At 36.0% G+C, this 23,346-nt stretch overlaps 2 protein-coding genes across 2 annotated transcripts in view; both read right to left on the bottom strand.

The window, feature by feature from the left end:
* The window catches only part of LOC135129709 (angiopoietin-related protein 1-like), a 105,562-nt gene that overhangs the window by 20,974 nt on the left and 61,242 nt on the right, over window positions 1–23,346 (bottom strand). The gene's annotated exons all lie outside the window — the stretch shown is intronic.
* LOC135129532 (uncharacterized) lies at window positions 2,849–4,429 on the bottom strand. Its single transcript, XM_064056698.1, has 2 exons — window positions 3,712–4,429; window positions 2,849–3,655 (listed from the first exon to the last, which is right to left on the bottom strand). The coding sequence occupies exons 1-2, from the start codon at window positions 3,962–3,964 to the stop codon at window positions 3,030–3,032; spliced, it is 879 nt and encodes a 292-aa protein (XP_063912768.1). The 5' UTR covers window positions 3,965–4,429; the 3' UTR covers window positions 2,849–3,029.

The raw sequence follows: 23,346 nt of genomic DNA, 5'->3' as shown, positions 1-23,346 counted from the left end.
ATGCCATATTCCATTTTACTTAAAACATAGGAATAAAAGAGCTGCTTCATTAAGTTTAAGTCACTAAAGTTGCGACAAGTGCGCATGACAAACCCCAAGGACTTAGACGCAGAAGAGCAAACACAATTAAGGTGCTCAACAAATGTCAACGTTGAATCAAAAACAATACCAAGATCTTTCATACAATCCTTCTTATCAAGGAGATAACCGTCAATCATATATTGCGTCGGTAAAGGAAAATGAGTTCTGTTGAGTTGAAAGATTGGTGTCAGTGGATCTTCCAGAGACAAAGCCATGCTGGTAAGGCGAAATGTAACTCTTCACTTTATTGTAAATCACCTGATAAAGAACCTTTTCGAAAACTTTTCCAAAATTGGACAAAATACATACTGGTCTATAATTTGGAATGCATGATTTATCACCATTTTTGAACACAGGAGAAATACGGGCACGTTTCCAGAGGCTCGGAAAAGTACAAGTTTTTATAGCAAGATTAAATAAAATAGATAGCGGTTTAGCAAAAACCAACTTGCAATCACGTATAAGGAACGAAGGTATTGAGTCATCACCTGAAGTACACTTATTTGAGAACCGTGCCATTATAGATGTAAGATCATCTTCACAGATGAAAGGAAAACCGAAGGGAACAGTAGAATTTACAGAATCAGTTATTAGAATAGGGTCATTTAATGAGAACGAACTTGAAAAAAAGTCAGCAAAAGCGTTGACGATGGAATAAGGCTCCGAGTACTCAAATTTCTCATCATGTAGAGTATTTGGAATTCTTGAATGTCCTCGTCTGTTGTTTAAAAATTTCCATATCTCAGCAGGATTAGATTTAATGTTAGTTTCCATGTTGACTATGTAAGATCTGTAGGAATCAGAAATCAGAGTCTTAGTCAAGCTACGTAGCCGACTAAATTCATTGTAAAATTTATAATTCTTGGTTTTCAGCCACTTTTTCCTATAGTATTCTTTCATTTTCAGGGAAGATTTAATTTCAGCCGAAAACCACACTCACCAATGTTTACAAAATGTGCCAAATAGGACCAGTCAGTATTGCAAAGAGTGTTATATAATGACACAAAGTCAGCTTTCCTGAAGTTATAACATTTCTGGTTATTTGAAGGAAAAGAATGAAATTTAGGGGTACTACAAATATTTACATTGACATTCAGAGCTGGATGATATTTATCCTCAGCAACAAGTGGAAAACTAGAATGTGAAACAGAAAGCTCAAAGTTAGTGTTAGAGAGAACCAAGTCCAGTAATTTATTATCACAATTGTGTATATGGTTGTATTGGGTACAGTTAAGAATATTTATAAAATGTTGCATACAACTTGCTTTACTTGCTGAGGCAGTACTGACGTTCGAAATGTCAGGAACATTAAAGTCACCAATTATAATAAAATTTTGATACAGGAGAAACTGTTCAAGGGCAGAGATAAATGTTTCCAAATCATCAAGAGAAATATCCGGAGGAATATACAGCACACCAAATATCAAGTTTAAAGAACCAATAAAACATTTGCATAAAAAAATATCAACAAGAGGCACAATATTATCAAGTACAGAAGTATCCAAACAACAGATTTTGTATTTCTCATTAAATGCAGCCAAGACACCTCCACCTCTCGACAAATAATAATGTGTTCACGGGACCTTTGGGAGCGTGATAATAATCAGACGTCCTTGCCACCGATTCCCAAATCTGCGACGTCATTGCAGACGCAGGAATCACAGCAAAGATATCCACAAGATCCATGCACCCCTTCAACTTCTAGTGGAAAGAAAAGCAGGTTTCGGTTTAGCGAAGCTGAAAGAATAAAAAGCATAAAGGAGCTGTTCAATCTTTTATGTGAGGGGGATTTTGCAACAGAAGAACAGTTGTGGAAAAACTTACATTTTGTTTTGTGCTATGACAGTGATAGGTATGTAGGTAAAGTTAAAACCAAACCAGGAATGTTTTGCGAATTGTTTATTGACATTTCAGATTCAAAAGTTGCAGTTTGAAATTATTGAAAGAGCACATGCTGGAACAAGTAGTTAAATACAAAAAATATTATTCAGAAGAGGCTACTGAGAGTGGAAAGGAGCGTTTGCACACAGAGTGGGGAGATGCTATGAGGACGTTGTTGACAGTGTGGTACAATTACGAGTCTATTGTAAATTTAGAAGCTGAGAAGAAAACCAACAAACCTGGACGTCCTCGGAAAGAAGCAACTATGAAAAAAAATGATGATGTGGCTGCAGCCAAGGCCATTAGGGAAGCTGCTTTGCAGACAATAGAGAATAATAGTTCCTTTTCAGAAAATATCATAATAGAATTAACTGATGTTGATGATAGTGATAACACTGATTATGGACCGCACTATATTAACAGCAATGACGCTGAGTTTCAGGATGATACTGAATCTACCAATAATTGTCCTAATGCGCCTAGAGCTAAAGGTGTCAAGAGAAAACATACCACACAAGCAGTGAAAACTAGAAATTCATCTACTTCCCAAGGTAATGGAGTTTTCTTGTACTTGTCAGACAAAACAAGAGTTGAGAATGAACTTAGAAAAGAAGAATTGCGTTTAAGAGAACGGCAACATGGTGATACCATCAAACTCCAGCAAGACGAGATTGCCTACAAAAAAGCAAAGTTGGAATTCGAAGAAAGGAAGTGGCAGCAGCAATATAAAGAAAAGCAAAGTGATAATCAAAGAAATGATACTATTATCAAGCTTCTTGAGGCCGTTTTAAATTCTGGTGTTCTAAAAAAAAATCCTTGAATTAATTATTTAAGTAACTTTATAATAAAACTTCATATTTGGTCGAAGCTGTTTATTTGAAACCACAGTAATATAGAGTTCATTGAAAATACTCAAACAAATCAGGAGTGTCAATATTAAAGTATTTTGAAGTTAAGCTACCGTAAATGCAGGAATGGGCGTTGGTTAACAAAGTTGCTACGAAATAATATTTGCCCACAGGCTGCAGCAGAAGCTTCTGATTTTTTTTAAAATCGACGAAGGCGAATTATTGCACAATTTTACCGAAGCTCCATTCCACACATTGTCTTACTCTTGACATTTTCTTATTAAACAGCTGCTGCTGCTCAGTTAATCTGGTATTCGAGTATGGTCTTATCAACTGGGATTTTAATGGATAGCCTTCGTCACCATAGAGGCAAAATGTTGGACAATACAATCTTAATTGTTGCAGTATATGTGTGTCTTTTAAAATGAAGGAATCATGACGTCTGCCAGGATATGGCTGGCTTAAATGTAATATTAAACCATTGGGTAAAGTTATAGCTTGAAACTTGAGGCAGTGCACTCTTTTGTGGCCACTATATAGCTCCTTCTGCATTCTAGTTGGTCGGCAGGTGGATCGAGCTGTTCCATCTATGAATCCAATACAATTTGTTAGCGGAGCACCTTTCTCGTGCACCAGCAGTGCCAGTTCTTTCAAAAAATCAGTCGTCAGCCACTTATTTTCTTCAAAGTTCAGCAGCAATTTGCTCCACCTCATATAAACAAAATGACAAATCAATTTCACTAGTTTACTGAGACTCGAGTATTGCAAACCAAATTCATTTTGCAGTTCTTTCAACCTATTTGGGTAGGCAAATCTCCGAAGCAAAAGGCACAAACCTTCCACTCCTGAAAAAAATAAATATGATTAGTAGGGAATATATTATTGCTTATGTTTTACAAACCCCCAATGATATGTCTGTCTTCAGTTTCGAATCGATGTGGCAGTTGTAGAGCTCTGTGCAGTTTTACAATATCTTCCTTGTCAAACCGGCAAAGGTATTTAAAATTACCGATTTCTACCTTGTGAATATCAAAAGGAACACGCGTATATAGTTGCCTTTTCTCTGCTAAAACTTTCTCCAGGGATTTGTAGAAGAAATAGTCGCTGATACTGTCGGTATCCCCATAGAGTAGAAGATCCTGGATGATATCCATAATTTCTTCACTGATACAAAACTTAAATTTTCAATCCAGTGTAGTTTTCTAAGTATTTTTAAGCTGTCAGTAATAATTGGTATAGTTATGTTGTATAGTAGCCTGCATAGATATTGTAGCCGTCCATAGAGTCGAGATTTGCGAATAAAAATAAAATAAAACCGGCTCAAACGAAACCGACGACGGCTTGCAAGTTCTGTCACTACGGCACGCGTCATATCACACAGGGGTGTATTTAAGGCTGTTTGCACAAAATCTTAGGGTCACTGTAATCTTACTATTTTCTATCTACGACAAACGATTTGTCACACAACTACGAAACAGATGATCTAGAGAAAGATGGAAGTTTGAAAATTTATTTCAACAAGTGTAATAACCGTTTGGTGCAACACAATTGGTTCAAGCAAACTAAAATATGACAGGAAACAAACAGTCCACGTGGACTAGTTTATAGGCGTGTTTGCTGCTAAGATGACTTGGTTTTTCGCTCCACCCGCCTCCGCAACGATGAATATACCATACCACAACTTGTGTACAGTGAACAGAGCTTCGATTTTATTGACGAGATTCAGCTCAGAAATTAAACAGATTATATCATAACGGAAAAAATGACATTTAATATTAAATACGTCTCTGTGCAACGTGTGCCAGAGTGACATCAGACTTTGCAAGCCACCGTCGGCTTCGTTTGAACCGGTTTTATTTTATTTTTATTCGCAAATTTCGACTCTATGGACGGCTACAATATCTATGCAGGCTACTATACCTTAAGCCATCTCCAAATGACTGTATTTAACCTAACCTAACAAACGGATCTGTCATACGTCAATTATACCATACCGTACCAGCACGCACTACAGCGCAAACACTTTTCAAAACTCAAACGTTACACTATATTTGTAGGTTATGTTGATTATAATTATATCGTAGAAAGACAAAGCGCAAACTCTCTAATATCGCTGTTATCAGATAAACCCGTCTTCGTTAAACCATACCGTCTTGCCGAAAACCAAAAACCAGAGGTTCGCCGTCAAATTAACGAAATGTTAAATAATGATGTGATTGAACATAGCAATAGCTCCTATAATGCACCCATATTAATTGTACCGAAACGTGCGGATTCTCAGGGAAATAAACAGTGGAGACTTGTGGTTGATTTTCGCAAATTGAATGATGTCATAAAATCGGACGCGTATCCGGTACCCAATATATCTGAAATTCTCGAACAATTAGGTCATTCAAAGTACTTTTCTGTCATTGATTTAGCCATTGGATTTCACCAGATGTTGTTGTCTGACGAGAGTAAGCCACTTACAGCCTTTTCCTTTGAAGGACATTATCAATATAAGCGATTACCAATGGGACTAAAGTCGTCGCCTGCATCATTCCAGCGCTTAATGAACACTGTACTTTCGGGATTACAAGGAGTTAGATGCCTGGTTTACCTTGACGATATCGTAGTGTACGGATCTTCCTTACGCGATTATAATGCTAAATTAATAGATGTGTTCGAAAGACTTAGAAAAAACAACTTAAAATTGCAACCCTCTAAGTGTGACTTTTTACGGAAAGAAATTACTTACCTAGGCCATTTAATCTCTGAATATGGTATAAAACCCGATCCAGGTAAAATCTCTGCTGTAATGAATTATCCTAGGCCTACAAATGCAGATCAAGTACGTTCATTTCTTGGACTTGCGTCATATTATAGAAAGTTTATTGACAATTTTGCCGAAATTGCGTATCCCTTAAATAATTTGTTGAAGCGTAATGTTGTTTTTCAATGGACTGCTTTGTGTGAAGATGCATTTATCAAACTAAAAAACAAGTTAACTAACCCACCTATTCTACAATATCCTAATTATTCCGAAGAATTTATTGTGACTACTGATGCAAGCCAAAATGCAGTTGGCGCTGTTCTTTCCCAAGGCCCAATTGGCCACGATTTGCCTATTGCGTATGCGTCGCGAACTTTGAATAAAGCCGAAAGGAACTACTCCACAATGGAGCGTGAACTATTGGGGATTGTTTACGCAGTGCAACATTTTCGTCCATATATTTATGGAAAAAAAATTAAAATTTTAACGGACCATAAACCTCTTACATATTTATTCTTAATTTCAAACCCTTCATCGCGCCTCACAAGATTCCGTTTAAAGTTGGAAGCATACGAATTCGAAGTAATTTATAAACCTGGAAAACAAAATTCTAACGCTGACGCTCTTAGCCGTATTTATTCAACAAATGTAACTACAATCTAAGAAATAAATAACGAATACGATCACTACAAAAGGACTATTCAAAATACCCTAGTATCTAATAAAAATATTATAGACACAAATGACTCTGTTGTCGAATGCACTGACGAATTTAATCTACTTTATTTATCTGACAAGCAATTTTCCAGTGAAAACGAATACTATAATAGTGTAGACGAGTTAAAATCACAAAATGCACAAGTACGTCAGTTAGCGTTTTTGAAATCTGATGAACGATATTATATGTATCTCATTCTAAAGAATTCTGAAAATGAGCAAGTTTCCCTCGAAAATGTCTTTTACGCATTAATAAATTTAAAAACATTTTGTTTGAAAAATAGTATTCAAAAAATTGCAATTCCCAGTTTTACTATAAAAGGCCAACATTTAAGGATCTCAGATGTACGTACTATGCTTCGCTACATTTTTAATCAACTTCTACTCAAATTTTAATTTGTCACGATAATAAAATTTCCAAATTTTCACCAGAGGAAATACAAAATGTTCTTCGAGAATATCACTTAACACCTTTAGGAGGTCATCAAGGCATAAACAGGACCTTTAGTCGTTTGAAAGCTAACAATTATAACTGGCATAAAATGTACTGTGATATAAAAAACTATATAAAATCTTGTGATAAATGTCAAAAAAATAAAAGTTCCTCAAAACCCCAGCTTATTTATTGTTTATTTTAAGTAATTTTTTTTTTTGGATAGTTTATTGATTAATGATAAAGTACATGCAAAAATTTATTTTAATTTGAACATACTTCTAAAAGAAAAAAATTAAATATTATGAATTTCTTGGTTTTCGGCGTGATCCTTGCAATGGATATTAACTTCTTTTGTTGTGAGCCTATGTTGCCTGCAGACAAATTTTTTCCTGTCGGTCTTTCAGGGGCAAATTCGACACCGTCCCCGTTTTTTTGCTCTGTTTTGGAGAATTCGAGGAAACTCTTCGTCCATTTCGCAATCCACCACACCACATGATCAAATTGCTTGGACAATTTTAGGATGTTTTTGCAAGTGAGGCAAACGTCCTTTGATGTTAATAACTCCTCGTTTCTAAATATCGTCGTCAAAATCTCAAAATCAGTGCACTAGTAACAGTGGAAATACGATTGACAGGAAAAAGTGAAGTTAAGTTAGTTTTAATGTTGGTCACAACTAAACAATCAAATTCTATCTAGAATAGATATTTATTTTATTAGGAGTTTAAGTGATACTTTATGTGACGGAGTATGGACGATTAAACGCCGAGCGATAGCGAGGCGAATTAAGTCCATACGAGTCACATAAAGTCACTTAAACTCCGAATGAAATACAATATTTTATTTTCAAACGATTAATCTTCTTTTGAAATGGTTATTTCCTATCTTCGTGCTTCATTAAGGAATTGCCTTGATTTCACTTACCATGGTTACTATGGTTGACAACCACTATGATTTTCACATATTTATACTTCGGCGGAGTATAAATGTTTTATTTATACGCCGGCGGAGTATAAGTAGTACTTATGCGCCGCTCAAACACGGTGTCATAGAAATGACACTTAAACCCCGGTAAGACCGTCATATAAGTGTCAGTTATATGACGTTTGAAAATAAACAGTATTTTTGTCGATTTTTATTAAATCTGAACTATTTTTCAACATTTTTTGATGATTCTGAGCGACGAAACACACTTAGATCATGCAGAATCATTTACGGCGCGGGGTCCCTTGAAGACCCCATGCACAAAATTATAAATAAAATAAAAATTAATTTCTTTTATAATTAGGCAAATGCATTTTCGCATGTGTGGTGACAACACAAATAAAGTCAAAAAAGGAAATTGAGCAAAAAAATTTTGTGCAAAAGTTATTTGAAAAAAACTAAAATTGGGGTCCCTTGAGGACCCCACATCGTAGCTTAAGGGTTAAGAAATAGAGTTAAGTAAGGTTCAACAATTCATATTGTACATAATTATTTTTGTAATAGAAGTTTTTACTATGTTTTATTTTAAGGGGAAGGAAATGTGGTGTATCTATTAGTTTGTAAGTCTTTGGGTTTTGTACATGGGCAGTACGTTTTTAATAATAAAAGAGTTCGCAACTAACTGCTGTTGTTTCAAGTCCAACAAGCCAAATAAAAGTGAAAGCATAACAATTTCTTTGATGAGAGCTGTGTTTGATGCCTCCGCAAAAGCTTCATTAGGAACTAAACGATATGCTTCTATCAGGTCCCAATTTAGAGAATGACCTTGTTCAAATCTTGTTTAGATTTAGAACTTCGAAATATGTCATGACTGGTGACGTGGCGTACATGTTTAGACAGATATATGTTTCCAAACCCGACCGCAACCTGCAAACAATTTTTTGGCGTAAAATCCTGGCGATCCGACTCAGATATTTACATTGGACAGAGCGACACAGGGCACCGCAAATGCAATTGTTTGAGACAAATAAGCCTAGAGGCACGAGCAGAATTTCTAAGAGCCGTTGAGGCCATGGAAGACGATTTTTATATGGACGATTTCCTCTCAGGAGCAAATTCACTACAAGAAGCCATCAAATTACAAGAACAAGTATCCACATTATTAGAATCAGGCAAGTTATGTTTAAGAAAATGGAGAGCAAACGATAAACGTATTCTTCAGCATATTAAAGATTGGACAGCAACATGGATGTTTTACTTTCCACATTAATTCACCACAAGCAGATCAAGTATCAAAACGACAGATTTTACTTATAAGCTATCGTTCAAATCTATGATCCTCCCGGAGTCCTAAGTCCTCTTCTGATAAATGCGAAACACATCATGCAAGATTTGTGGAAGCAGACATTAGGATGGGACGAAGATCTACTTGAAGAACTCAAAGGCAACTGTACAACATTTTCTCAAATACTGAAGCAATTAGAAACACTGCAGTTGAAGCGTAACGTATGTCTGAGAAATCCGGATAAAGAAATTGTCATACACGGACTTTCTGATGCATCCGAAAAGGCTTACGGAGCCTGCATTTACATCACGACCATGGATGACAACAATGTACCAAGCTCATCACTTCTTTGTTCGAAATCAAACGTAGCACCTCTCAAAGTCGTAACACTTCCAAAGCTAGAACTGTGCGCAGCTGTACTGTTATCAAGATTGGTCGCAAATGTTGTCACTGCACTAAAGCTCGAAAATGTGAAAATTAATCTTTTGAGCGATTCAGCAGTAACTTTGTATTGGATTCAAACTGCACCAAGCAATCTCAAAACCTGTGTAGCTAACAGAGTTGCTGAAACTCATGAGTTAAGTCAAGATTATCAAAGGCGCCACGTTCCCTCAGCAAAAATCCTGCAGACTACGTCTCAAGAGGAGTATCAGTTGAACAGCTGCTCACGTTAGAACATTGGTGGAACGGTCCCACTTGGATCAATTCATTGGACGAGCAAAAATTACCGGAAAGAAAAATAGTCAGCACCTTGCAATTCATCAATATGAGTTACTGAGACGATTTTCATCGTACAAAAAATTGCAAAGAGTCATCGCTTATTGTTGTCGATTCATCAACATAAAAGTGAAAAAAGCGATTATTCATGGACCACTGACAGTGAAAGAATTGGAAGAATCTAAGTTGCGAATACTTGCTATAACTCAAGAAGAAGCATTTCCACGAGAATTAGCAGATCTTCAAGCGAAAGAGGATCTTGACAAGAAAAATCATCTTTCTTTAAACACCTTTTTACGTACTGATGGTTTGCTCAGAGTTGGAGGACGACTCAGAAATACAGAGATACTATATGCATAAAAACATCCCGTCATACTGCCTTCAAAGCATCACGTGTATTATACGCTTCTTGCTCAAATTGAGTCAGTTTTAAATTCAATGCCATTGATGCCAATGTCTGAGGACATCAATGATTTAGATCGCACTTCCTTATTGGCATTCCCTTAAAGAGGCCGAGTCGCGTTGTTTTCTCGATGTTTCAGATCATCGACTCTCCAGATGGCAGCTCCCTCAAAAGGTCCGGCAGCACTTTTGGAAGAGGTGGAGCAATGAATATTTGCAGCAGTTACAAGAACGACTAAAGTGGAGCAAAAGTGACAAGAGTTTTGAGGTTAGTACTATGGCTCTAATCAAGGAAGAAAATCTACCACCCCAACATTGGACCATAGCTCGAATCATCGCAACACATCCAGGTCCCGATGGAGTGTTTCGTCGAAGCGTGCACCGTTTGTGCATTTTGTCGTTTGATCACATTTATTATTGATAATTAGTAGCAACAGTTCAGTTTCAATTATGTACAATTGTTTGATAAGAGCAAATCTACTGTCAAAGGATTCAGTTTTATTTCCTTAAGATTGAAATTAACATTTCAATAGGGGCGGGAATGGTTAAGTTAAGATTTAAATTTAAAACTTTTGCCGCGCAATGAAAGGTCGTAAAAGACGGGACTAGATAGTGCGCAAGTGAGAGTAAGAAGGATGGTGCGTGGACTGAGCAGACTCGCGAGTGAGCGGGGAGAAACTGTCACGAAAGAAACGAGATCGTACCAATTTTGTAAAACTAATTATATTTTCTTAGAAAACCCAAACAGTAACTGTCCTTGCGGACTCTTGCAATCCTTTTTACTGGTGGATCAGTCTATATTCTCCGTTAATTTCTCTTCTGTTATTGATGCTTTTGTTTCTGTTGCCCACATTCATTTCTTTTATATCATTCTCCACTTGTTCTCTCCATCTGCTCCTTGGTTTTCCTTTTGGTCTAGTCTCTGCCGGTTTCCATTTCGTCAAAATTTCTATTGGGTCGTCTTTCGTTTTTCTGAAAATATGACCGTACCATCTTGTCCCCTGTGCTGTGCAAAATCTGACTATGTTTTCTGGTTTCAGTATTTGGCCGATTTCAGTAATCTTATTTCTCCATCTTCTGTTGCTTTTGGGCCTATTATGGTTCTTATTCTCGAATACTCGCAGCTTAGCTTCTTTTTTTCGTGAATTAAATACCACCAATCGAAATTTTTCGAAAATATGAATAACAGTGTAAACAGCAAAGAAATTGTAGTGTAAGTAGATTTTTCGGAAAATGCATTACTTTTGCATCAAAATGAATTCCAGTCTGCACATTGGAATCACAAGCAGGCAACTTTATTCAAGGCTTACGCCTGGATTTCTCAGAATCTTGGAAAAAGTTTCGTCGTTGTTTCTGATGACTTGGAACCACGAAACTACGTGTTTTTATTTACTTAGAAAAAATTATTTCAACTTGAAAATCAAACTATTCAAAAATTAGAACAGTTAACATTTCCTCTGATGGGGTAACGTTACAGTTCAAACAACGATTCATTTTGTCCGCTCTACACATTTTAGAAGAAAAGTATGATATTGTTCGTCCCGTGGCAAAGATGTTGTGGAGATGTTGTGTTGGAGGCACGGTGGAAAGAAGTGTGTGGAATTGTGTTAAAAGTGGAGAGGCGATCGCAACAAACGCAGAACAGTTTGCAACGATTGCGCGAATGAGAAACGTAAATGTATCCATTTTTTATATTTCGGCACGAGATATTAAGAATTACCATCGTGCACAAGAATTAGAAAATATATGGAAAACTGGTTGCCAATCTCTTCATTTTGTGCAGCCTCGTGGCAAAGCCGATTTGCTCATAAGTGAGTTGTCTTTTTTTGAAATGAGTCGGCTGGTAGGCAACCTGTGCAAATCCTAAGGGGTTGTTTTTTGAGGGTGAATATCTTTCAAATTAGTATGAGGCTCACAGGAAATTTTCCTGTCATGTTTGTATCAATTTTGGAATGGGTCGTCTCATAAACAACCCCTAAAAATCGTATAGGGTAATTTATGGCGGGGTGATTTTTTTTTATTTTCATGTAAATTTGATCTGTGATTGCTCTATTGTATTTGCACGAAATCTCAAGTGAGTCGGTTGACAAAAAACCTCTGGTCGGCAAAATTTAATGGGTCAGTAAATTAGAAACACCTATGTGAACATAGTGTATACTCACGACTAGGGTCCGGATTTCAGGTAAAATACTTTTTTTAGATATAATAGGTACGCTTGTGTAACCCAGCTAAAAATTTGTTTTGTAATAAATTAACAAATTTCACATAAAGCCATTTTCACCTAAATTACCTAGTTTACAGTTTTCTAACCTACTTTCCTAATTTTGCATCTAAAATCCCATTTAAAATACCTACAACCAGTTTTTTTTTTTATAAACAATAGCAATACCTTAAACAAAACAAAAAAAAAACGACACAACATGTCGGTTGATTACCAACAACCAACATTTACCGTTTACTATAAAGAAATAGCAAGAGCATTTACTTTACGGTATTTCAGCAAGAAAGCATACTGTTTTATGAGAAATGAAGGCTATCCTTTACCAAATTTAAAGACTTTGCAATATTATGCCAGAAAAATTAATCTGAGAAATGGGATATTGCACGATATTTTAAATTTAATGAATGTCCTGGGGAAGGAGCTTTCAGAAACAGAAAAGGCTACTGTCATAATGTATGATGAAATGAAGGTAAAGGCCTTATATGAATATGATGTAAAGTTCGATGAAATCAAAGGGCCACATAATTACGTACAAGTGATAATTACTAGAGGGCTCTATAGTAATTGGAAACAAGTGATTTTTGTCGACTTTGACACCAACATGACTACTACATTAGTGCACAACATCGTAAGATCTCTTTATGAAATAAATTATAATGTGGTTGCCTTTGTTAGTGACTGCGGTGGTGCAAATCAAGGTGTTATACGTGATTTGGGGATAAATATGGACAAAGTCTATTTTGATTATCCCATAACTGGGAAAAAAATGTGTTATTTTAAAATTAATTAGAAACTGGCTTCTCGATACAGGTAAATTGACTATCTAAAAGATATTACAGCTAATTTTTCAATTCTTTTAGGTTTTGTACTTGAATCTGATGTAACCATTACTAAATATCCATTAGTAAAACTTATAGAAAAGAATAAAAGTGACGTTAGTTCCCTATTTAAAGTAAGGGAGAACCACATAACAGTTACTGGTACTGAAAGACAAAATGTGCCTTTGGCAGCACAGTTATTGTCTCGTACAACTGCTGTTGCCCTAGTCCGATATTGTATTGGAAATAAGGAAGCAAAATATTTATCAGAATTTATACAACATGTCAATGACTGGTTCGACATAATGAATTCGAGGAACTTAAAAGAAACGATTAAATTTAAAAAACCATATATGAACATGGCTTCTCAAAGAGAACGATTGGATGAAATTTATGCAACTTTTTCGTCATTGCGATGTCACGGGAAAAAACAATTGTAAGTGTTTCAAAAAGCTCTGCTAATATCAGTATGATCACTAAAAACACTGTACAGTGAAATGAAAGATTTGTATGGAACAATATTTTTTGCACTCATGACCTTTTTTGATAGCTTTCGCGCATTCACCAGAGTGCGGGAGGTCGAACTTCCCGCACACGTGCATTTAACTTCCCGTTGCCATGGTAACCTTAAAATACTCGGGTAGTGTCAACATTGTGACGTGTTGACGGCGCTGTCAATGGCGTTGTTTATAAATAACTCACAGTTAATCTCTTCAGTTTAAAGGTTTATTCGTCGCAAAAAATATTGTACACAACACGTTCGTGAGCCTGCTTCCCGCATTCACGCAAATGCGGCACTCCCTTCGGTCGTGCCTCAAACAAGCGTTCATGCGGGAAGCAGGCTATCCCGAACTAGTTGCGTAAATTACTATTTGCTGACTCACACGTTAAACCAGGACACGTTAGAAAGCTTGTTTAGTCAGCTAAGGACTAGAGGTGGTATGGATGATCATCCTACACCATTAAACGTCATTTATAGATTAAGAATAATTATACTTGGTAAAAATGTATTTTATTAAATAAAAGACATGTTAAGAGACATGTTATAATAATATGTTATTTCAGGAAAAACGCCATCTGCTGTTAAAGAAGCAACGAATACTATTGTGCAAGAGAACAGTGATGAATTTATCTCTGGAAAAATATTAAAAATCGCAGATGTTCCAATAAATGACAAACATACAGAACCACAGTATAGACATCAATCAGTAGAGACAGCTCGTGTCGGCGCTTTTGTGCTTTCTGACCCGAATTTTAAGCCGTCATGGGTGGTAGTTGCCTAAACTATTCCTAGATGTCGCCACCCAATTTAAAAAGTATCACTTCATTTACAATTTCAAAAATTGATTCGTGTACGCAATTTATTGCAAACTGTGTAGTTTGCTCAAATCGTATAATCGTGAATCGCAATAAGAAAAAAAAAAGTCGATATTTAATTTATAAACACGATGATTTATTACAGTTTTTATTTTATTACTTATACAATTTGACAATTCTCACATTCTTTCCTCGAATACTTGAGGTTTAATTATCATTGTAAAAATAATGTAATAAATACATCTACAAAGAAAGAGGTTTATTTAAGAGAAAATAAATAAAATAAAAATTAAATTACAAAAAGGAAAAAAGTTAATGCTGCCAAATTATTTTCTTTCTATTAATTTTTTCACCTTTGGCATTTGTAAATTTAAAGCTGGCATTTACAAATTTTAGTGCATAAAATAATCTCATCCTAGCATACAAAGCAAGCAAATAATCGTATGGAAAGTTTTGGCATGGATGAACAAATGTAGCTTGCTTATATGAATTTAAAAATTTCAACGAAGTAGTTGTTTGTAAAATTATATTTTCAAAATTTTCACTAAAAATTTGCTTTAATTCACAAATGTAAAAAAAGAAATTATCGTTCGGCATATATAATTTACCAAATAACTCGCAACTCTTCCTTTGGTAGGCTCTGAAATGTGAATATATGCTTGTGTTGTCTAAACTTTTATGTTCATTTGCATATTTTTCACATTCACTACAACTATGTACTAATAAACATTTCCAAATTAGGTAGCCACAGATATATCTAATTGCGTTTTGTTCAGCTGTGTGAAAGTGATAATCACAATCTTTTAACACGTTAACCGCCAACGCAAATTTCTGAAATTTTAGTAATTTTTTTGGACGTTTTGAAAAACATATTTAATTTTAGAATTTACTGATGAAGACCTTGAAGACCCGTATTCCTCCGATTCGTTGGCAGATCCTGACTATAGTGTGGATTCCGAATATGAAACACAAGATAACGATGTAGAAGAAGCAGCTAATATTGGTTCAAACCTCATTGAAGAAAGTTCTTCAGAATCAGAAGATGATCCTCCCGTGCTGAGACAACCAGGGTGGAATGATCCTCAAGGAAACCACTGTGACTTTGGAACAAAATATTTAGAGACAGGCGGTATACGTCCTGAATTTGCGGCATCTTTGGTAGATCTGAGTCCATTTGATTTTTATTCTGTTTTTATCGACCAAGCGATTATAGAACTTATGGTTGCACAAACGAATTTATACGCCACTCAAGTTCTTACTTCTGGCGAGGATGTTTCAAAAGGGTCACGCCTTCATCAGTGGACACCTACATCTAATTCTGAGATGCGCAAATTTTTGGGCCTGATAGGGTATATGGGGTTAGTTAGAATGTCCACTCTGTGTCATTATTGGAGCCGGAAAAGGTTATATTGTAGTCCCGTGTCTGACGTTATGAGTCGCAACCGATTTGAGTTATTACTACATCTATGGCATTTTACCGATAATGAATTATGTCCACCTGGAGACAGAACCTTCAAAATACACCCCTTCATTGAGAAGATAGTAAACAAATACCAGGAAGTGTTTACCCCTTCAAGTACTTTCTGTGTAGATGAATCTCTGGTTCCTTTTAGAGGTCGTTTAATATTCAAGCAATATATCCCTCTCAAAACGCACAAATACTGAATCAAAATATTCAAGCTGTGTAGTGAAATGGGCTACACCTGGAACATGAAGATCTACTGCGGTAAAGAGCAAGATGCTGGGGCTAGTGTACCAACAAATGTCGTTATGACTCTTGCAGAAAATCTTTTAGATGAGGGAAGGACCGCCTTTACAGACAATTACTACACAAGTCTTGACTTGGCAAACAAATTGTTGGATAGAAAAACTCATCTAGTTGGAACCATTAGATCTAACCGAAAAGGTAATCCAAAAGAAGTCATTCAGAAAAAGTTGAAAAAAGGAAAAATAATATGAAAAGAAAATGAAAGAGGAGTATGTGTTATGAAATGGAAAGACAAAAGGGACGTCCTTTTGTTGCCAACGAAGCACACAGATGCGATGGTGGAAGTCCCATTTAGAGGTGAAACAAACTACAACAAAGGAAAAAGTTCCATTGATATTTCTGACCAAATGGCCTCTTATAATTCTGCTCTCAGGAAAACTATAAAATGGTACCGGAAAGTAGCAATAGAAGTTTTGTTTGGAACGACAATGGTCAACGCTTACTACTTGTATAAAAAAATTAATAACTCCAAAATGGTAATAACGGAATTTAGAGAACAAGTAATAGAAAAGATGATGTTCACAGATGAGAATCAAGAAGAAGACAAAACGTCAATAGAAAATAACCTACCAAAGAAAAAGAAGAAGACTGAACATAAGCTAGAAAGGAAAGAGGGTCTCGCTCACAAAATAAGAAAATATTGTGTTCGATCTTACAAGAAAAAGTAGGATGGAGAAATATCGAAGAATAATGTACGGAAGGTGACTACATTCTGCGCAGATTGTCCTATCCTAGCTACAATTTGGGGAAAAACTAGCTCGCATAGAAGAATATTTGAATAATTTTAGTATTGCAAATGGTAGTATCAGCCGCTTAAAAGCGCGCAAACAGATTCTGGAAAGTCTTCAAACAGAATTCGAAGAAAATCAGTACGAACTCGAAAAATTAGATTCGAAAACCTAAGAATATAAAATCCAACATCGCAATGTGCGAATTACATTCGAAAATAAATATTGCGATATAATGGCGGATATAACCGACGTTATTGAAAAACACGAGAATTCAAAACGTTCTGTGCCTTCAACGTCCACGTCAGACAGTAAATCTTGGGAAATTTTAGAAAAACGGTTCAAAAACACTAGATTGATCGTGCAAGATCACGTTTCCTCAATACTAAATGCGTCTATAATCTCTAAATCCTCTGCTGTGGCACTTCGTGAATTACTATTCTAGAGCGAGTCATATAATAAAAAATAATCTGTACGTGGATGACGTTTTGGCAGGTGCTAATTCTATTCCTGAAATGATTCAAATTAGAGACGACCTAATTAATATTCCAAATCAGGATCAGTTTGAATTAAGAACATTCCGCTCAAACGAACGCAGTGTTTTACCGGAACAACCCGATTGGATACACACTTCTGCGAATTCGTTGAAAATGATTGTAGGAAATCGAATTTCGGAAGTCACTACGCTGACAAAACCAAACGGTTGGCGGCATATTAATTCTGAGAACAACGCGGCAGATATCGTAAGTAGAGGCGCACACCCGTCAGAAATCATTCAAAATCCAATCTGGTTCAACGGTTCAGAATTTCTGAAAAGTCCCGAAAATCAATGGCCACAGTCCCACTTGAACATCAATTGCGATGATGTACCAGAAAAAAAGGATCCGATTATCGTATGTAATGCGGTGAGGATTTCAGCTACGTTATAACAAAAATACTCAAAATTTAATACATTGCAAAGAATCATGGCGTGGGTTCGTAGATTCATTCATAACTGCAGAAACACTAATAAGATCCGAAATCATAATCTCTCTACAAAAGAACATGAACGTCTTCTCCATGCCGCCCCCAGGCCACCTTGTAAACAATAACCGACAAGTTCTTCGTTTAAATTTATACGGACTTAAAATGATTGTGTTTAAAGAGGTTGCCCTTAGTTCAGTCTTGTGAAAGGTCTCATTCAAAAGTCTTAAGCTCAATATGTTTTCATTTCGTCCAGTGTGGTAGGGTTTATTAAATTTTATTAAATAAGTTATTAAAAACTTGTTGAATGTTATTCACTAACTCTACAAACAAGTCCAAGACTTAACTTTACCTATACCTACATTAAAAAAAAAAGAAAACAGTGGATTAAATAAATAACTACAAACCAGTTTTTATGTTTACCCAATAAATGTTATTCGTTTTCTTTCTCACTAGAAGCATGGGTAAAAAAGATATACCAAAACTGTGTCAATTTATTCATTCTAGGACACAGCGTGGTTATTTTGAAGAACAAAAAATTAGGAATACAATTTAAAAACATGTCTACGGATTGTGCCGCCTATAACTGTACATATCGTCATAAGAAAGGCTACAATATTTCCTTTCATCAGGCAGTAATGAAGAAATTGAGATGTTCGTTACCTGTCCTTATTATCTATATAGATTTCCAAAAGATCCGGAACCAAAGACTAAATGGTTGCAAGCCATGAGACGCCTTAATTATGTGCTATCTAAGACAGCAAGGCTGTATAGTCAAAATTTTCTTACGACTGACTTTATTATACAATTTGGAAAAAAAGTAGGCTGTACCAACTGTGTTTAAATTTTCTAAACATCTGATGAACTCATCTGCAAAACCCAAAAGTGGCCACCTTCAGAAAAAAGATGCAGCAGTTACTCTCAACATTTCATCAAAATGTTTATCATTAATTTGAATAAGAACAATTTAAACCAATTGGTGAAATGATTGTAGTTGACACTGAATTGCCCGTAGAAGTTGAACAATTGAATGACAGCTACGCCATCAACTAGGTATTTGCATAATGCGTAAGTGTTGTAAAAAAAAAGCAATATGTACAATATCTAAATGTAGTCGAAATCTTGAACAACCCCTCGCTCCTACCTTCCGCCAACCAGGTAGTTTTTACAAATATTATGTATACAGTTTCAGTTCTTGGAAACTTGAAAATTTTGTTTCTTTTGGGGGTTGTAATGAAGACGGTTTGGATGGATCCAAAGAAACCAAAAGTTATGTGGGGTATTGCAAAAGAAACGATAAGAAAACAGAGGAAGACCATAAAGTATTTACACACCAAAAACTGAACACTCCAAGCAAAGTAGACACTAGGTGAACTAGTGAAACATTTAAAGAAAACTCAACGGATATCTGTTGACAATTATATGGTACTGCAGGTGATACAATTGTTTTGTATGAAATTTGTACTAATCGCTAGTAGTGCCACTAACAAGAATGATTATTTTATTTTTTCGCTTCTAATTTGTGTCTGAGCATAAGTTTCATTTATAGATATTGTGGGGCCATTATATTTGACACTGTAGCTAAACATTAATATTATTTGTTTTGTTAATTTAGGAAACACTTCCACCAGTGCAATCCCTAGTACCCACCTGAATTGTGTTAACTTTAAATTTTTATTCAAGCGTTGCATATGACTATGTGCGTACAATCTTTGGTAAATGCCTTCCTCATTTGTCTATCTTGCGAAAATGGTATTCTTCCATCGATGGCTCTCCTGGGTACACAAGGAAGTCGTTAAATGCTATAAAACTTAAAGTAGCACAAATACAAGAAAAGGGAGTACCATTAATCTGCAGGTTGATGGTGGATGAAATGTCGATCTCCACAGCAACAAACAATACGGATTCATCCCCACTAACAACGTGATGTCAGCCCCGCAAAATTTTGTGTATTTAATATATCTTTTAAATTGTATGCACCCTGCTTTTGTTTATTATTATTATCAACTATTATTATAAGATTAACAGCAGATTTTAACATGAGTTGTTATAAAATTTGTCGCAATGTGCACCTACAGAATACGATTCCAATATTTAACATGCTGTTAAAAATAACATACAAGTTACAGAATAGGCTTCAGTATCACTGAACTACAAAATATTTCATATAAAGGCACCCGTTAGTGATTGTACAGCAAGCAACGTTGGATAATGGAAGGAATTGAAAATAGATGGAAATAAAACATTTTTCAAACATCTTGTAACAAAAAAAATATATCTTTCATAATACCTGCCTGTTATTTTGTTATAACAGCACTGTACGCTCCACCGATATGTCACCCATAGCAGCCACGGCTGTTACATTGACAGCAACAAAAAGTTGTACTAAAGTTTATTCGTCATTAAAATACAATCACATTTAAAAGAAAGGAAAAAATTGGTCAAAAGTTGTTTCGACAGAACTTACCTCCCTTTGAAATACAATGATATTTTTTTTTGAGTCATCCTGTATATGCAAATCCAAAAAATATGAATAGAATGATAAATTACAAGTACAGACTCATCATATTTTGTACATTTTAGATAGGATTTATTCGGCAAAATTTTGGGGTGACATTAAATGATAGTAGAGACAAACAATCAATATTAAACTTTTTTGTGGAATATGACATATGGCCTTATATTGATTCTCCTACCCGATCATCATTACCTAATTTGTCACTTTGCATTTAGTTTTGTAAAGGTAGATAAGTTTCACCCCAGACGAATTATTAATTCGATAAATTTAAGTCTTTTCTGAGTTGGTAACTAAAATTAATTGGAAATATTTTGTAGAGATGGAAGGAGAGTTTAACTGTAAGTTTGACTTATTTTACCATACGTTTTTGTTTTGTTATAGGTTAACATTTCCCGTTTCAAAGCAGAAGATCAAGACAGATCAAAAATATTCATTTCCTAAACATATTAGAGATTTACATTCACTTCTTTGCGATATGTCGAAGATAGATAACCAAATTAAAAATTATTTCTATCATCAAAGATATTTATAAGTAAAAACGATATATCGCAGATCACTATCTCAATTTTTAATCACAAGTAATGACTTAAGAATTTCCAATGCAAATAATATAATTAAAGAAAGTTGGCAGGTAGTCAACGAGAATGTAGGAATAAATAAAAAATATCCTTCCTATTACTAAAATTGTTAAAGAGGATCATACAAAAGTAGACGCTACTAAAGAAATCTGTGAAATATTTGCAATTTTTTTTACAACGATCGATGCTCCCCATCCACATTTCGATGAGGTTATATTCTCACAATACAGAAATTCGTATTTTCTAAAGCGATTTGTTCCCAGTGTTACGCTCAACTTTTAAATTTCGCGTTTTAAAGGGTTGCCTACACGACTCTCGCATCGAGACCGTAAATTAGTCTATTTTTGTAAGGTCTACGGTTGATCGATGATTAAGTCGATGTGATGCGTGTGAAGATGCGTAGGAGAGGTCGAAAAAAAAAAGAAATGGCGCCCAACGTGGGGCCCGATAGAATAAACGGAGACAACGTATGAGGCCGCCGTTGGTTGTGCTTTAGTTAGTATGCTTTGCAACTCTCTCTCTCTCAACTAAGTTTAGCGTTGTTGATTTTTGAATTTTGAACTTCTTGACATCCTGAACTGTGCTCACTGACTTGGAACTAAGGTATAGGCTTACTAAGGAACTATTTGAGAAGAAATCTGATTTCCTGTTAGAACTTGTAAACTTTCTGAATTGAAACTTTGCGTCTTTTTCGTTAAAATGAGTATCGAATTTTCCGCGTGGGAAGCGCGATATTTGAGTCTGTCTGAGTTGGAATATGAATTGAGAATACGAAAGCTCAAGCCAAAAAGCTATCACGCGAGTAAAGTTAAAGCTCTAGATCGGGCTGTTGCACGAGAAGTTCCGGTGTGTATAGATCCCAAATACTCGCTTGTTACGGAGATAGAAGCGATCGAGGCGTCTTTGACTAGTATAACGACGGCGATTATAGAGTTAGATGAACAGGTGTCTGCGGATGACGTAGATGTTCGTAGAATTAAGTCTCGTTTGGTTCATATAACTCAGAGAATTGAACGTTTTCCTCCAAAACCTGCCGCGGATGGAGAACAGATAGTAGAGGAGAAGAAGGAAACTTGGCTCGCGAACTATCTAGAATTAGAGTCAGATTTGTTAGAAAAGGTGGCGATTAACGCAAAGGACTTGTCTAGTAGAACGTCTAGTTTGTTGCAACCAAGCGTAAATGCGGTAAAAGGAGTACCGGTTTATAAGTGAGGAATATCGTATGATGGGAAAACTAACCTCATCTCTTTTCTGGAGCAAGTAAATGATCTTATGGTCGCTCGGAATGTTTCTGAGGATGAACTTTTTACTTCGGCGGATGATCTCTTTAAGGAGCCCGTGTTAACGTGGTTTCGCTCGGTTCGGAGTACCGTAAATGATTGGTCTTCTCTAGTGACTTTGTTGAAAACTGTGTTTTTACCTCATGATTACGATGACAATTTGTGGTCGGAGATTTCAGTGCGTATCCAAGCGAAAGACGAACCCGTTCCGATTTATGTTGCCGCGATGAATACGTTGTTTGCGCGTCTGTCGAAAAAACCTTCTGAAGACCGAAAATTGAAGATAATTAAGCGTAATCTTCAGCCGTGCTATCTTACTGCGTTAGCCCTTCAAGAGGTAGATTCCGTTGAAACTTTGTTGTCGTTATGTAAAAGGGTAGATGAAACATTGGTAGATAAGAGGAAATTTGTGAAGACTGCTCAGTTGAATGCCGCTACAGCTCGTGTGTCTGTTGTTACTAAAGAGAGCGATAAACCTAAAGATCGCGGATTGAAACCTAAGCAAAATCCGATTACTTCGTCTTCGGGTAAATCAACTTTAAATTGTTGGAATTGTGGAGGTCCTAATCATGTCTTCAACCATTGTACGTTGCCGAGAGGAAAATTCTGCTTTCGTTGCGGACGGAAAGAGGTCACGACAGCTTCTTGTACCAGTTGTTCAAAAAACTAATTTCCAGATCACTTTCCAGGGGTCGCGGTGATCCAGTCCGTTCAAATACTATAAAGGCTCCTAAATTCGAGAAGTCCTCGTGGATTGCCTGGTTAGGAATTGTTCGTCAGTTCTGTCGTAAACCGAATACTCAAGTTTCACCTTGTTTAGTTTCTAAAGTACAGGATAATCGTCCTTACATTCAGTTTAACATTCTTGGACGTACAGTCGCAGCTTTATTAGACACTGGAGCATCAGTATGTGTTATAGGGAAGGATAGTATGAATTTAGTGAAACAACTTAACCTGAAAATCCAACCTTCCAAACAGATTAGAAGCATAACCACAGCTGATGACCGAACTCATCAGGTGCGAGGTTTAGTCTATCTTCCAGTACAGGTTCAAGACGTTTTTCAAGTTTTGCCATTTTTTGTAGTCCCTAACGTTCCCGGTGGTTTAACTGCAGG

Source organism: Zophobas morio, unplaced genomic scaffold, assembly GCF_036711695.1.
Source record: "Zophobas morio isolate AGI-343-1 ecotype UQ-CSIRO unplaced genomic scaffold, CSIRO_AGI_Zmor_V1 ptg000016l, whole genome shotgun sequence".
Lineage (NCBI taxonomy): Eukaryota > Metazoa > Arthropoda > Insecta > Coleoptera > Tenebrionidae > Zophobas > Zophobas morio.
Note: the sequence above shows the minus strand (reverse complement) of the source record. Positions and strands in the feature narration are given on the sequence as shown.

Excerpts from the sequence above, each read along its gene's own strand:
- LOC135129532 (XM_064056698.1), bottom strand. The coding sequence starts at position 3,964 with ATGGATATCATCCAGGATCTTCTACTCTATGGGGATACCGACAGTATC. Across the intron at positions 3,656-3,711 it reads AGACAGACATATCATTGGGG|GAGTGGAAGGTTTGTGCCTT; the intron begins GTTTGTAAAACA and ends TATTTTTTTCAG.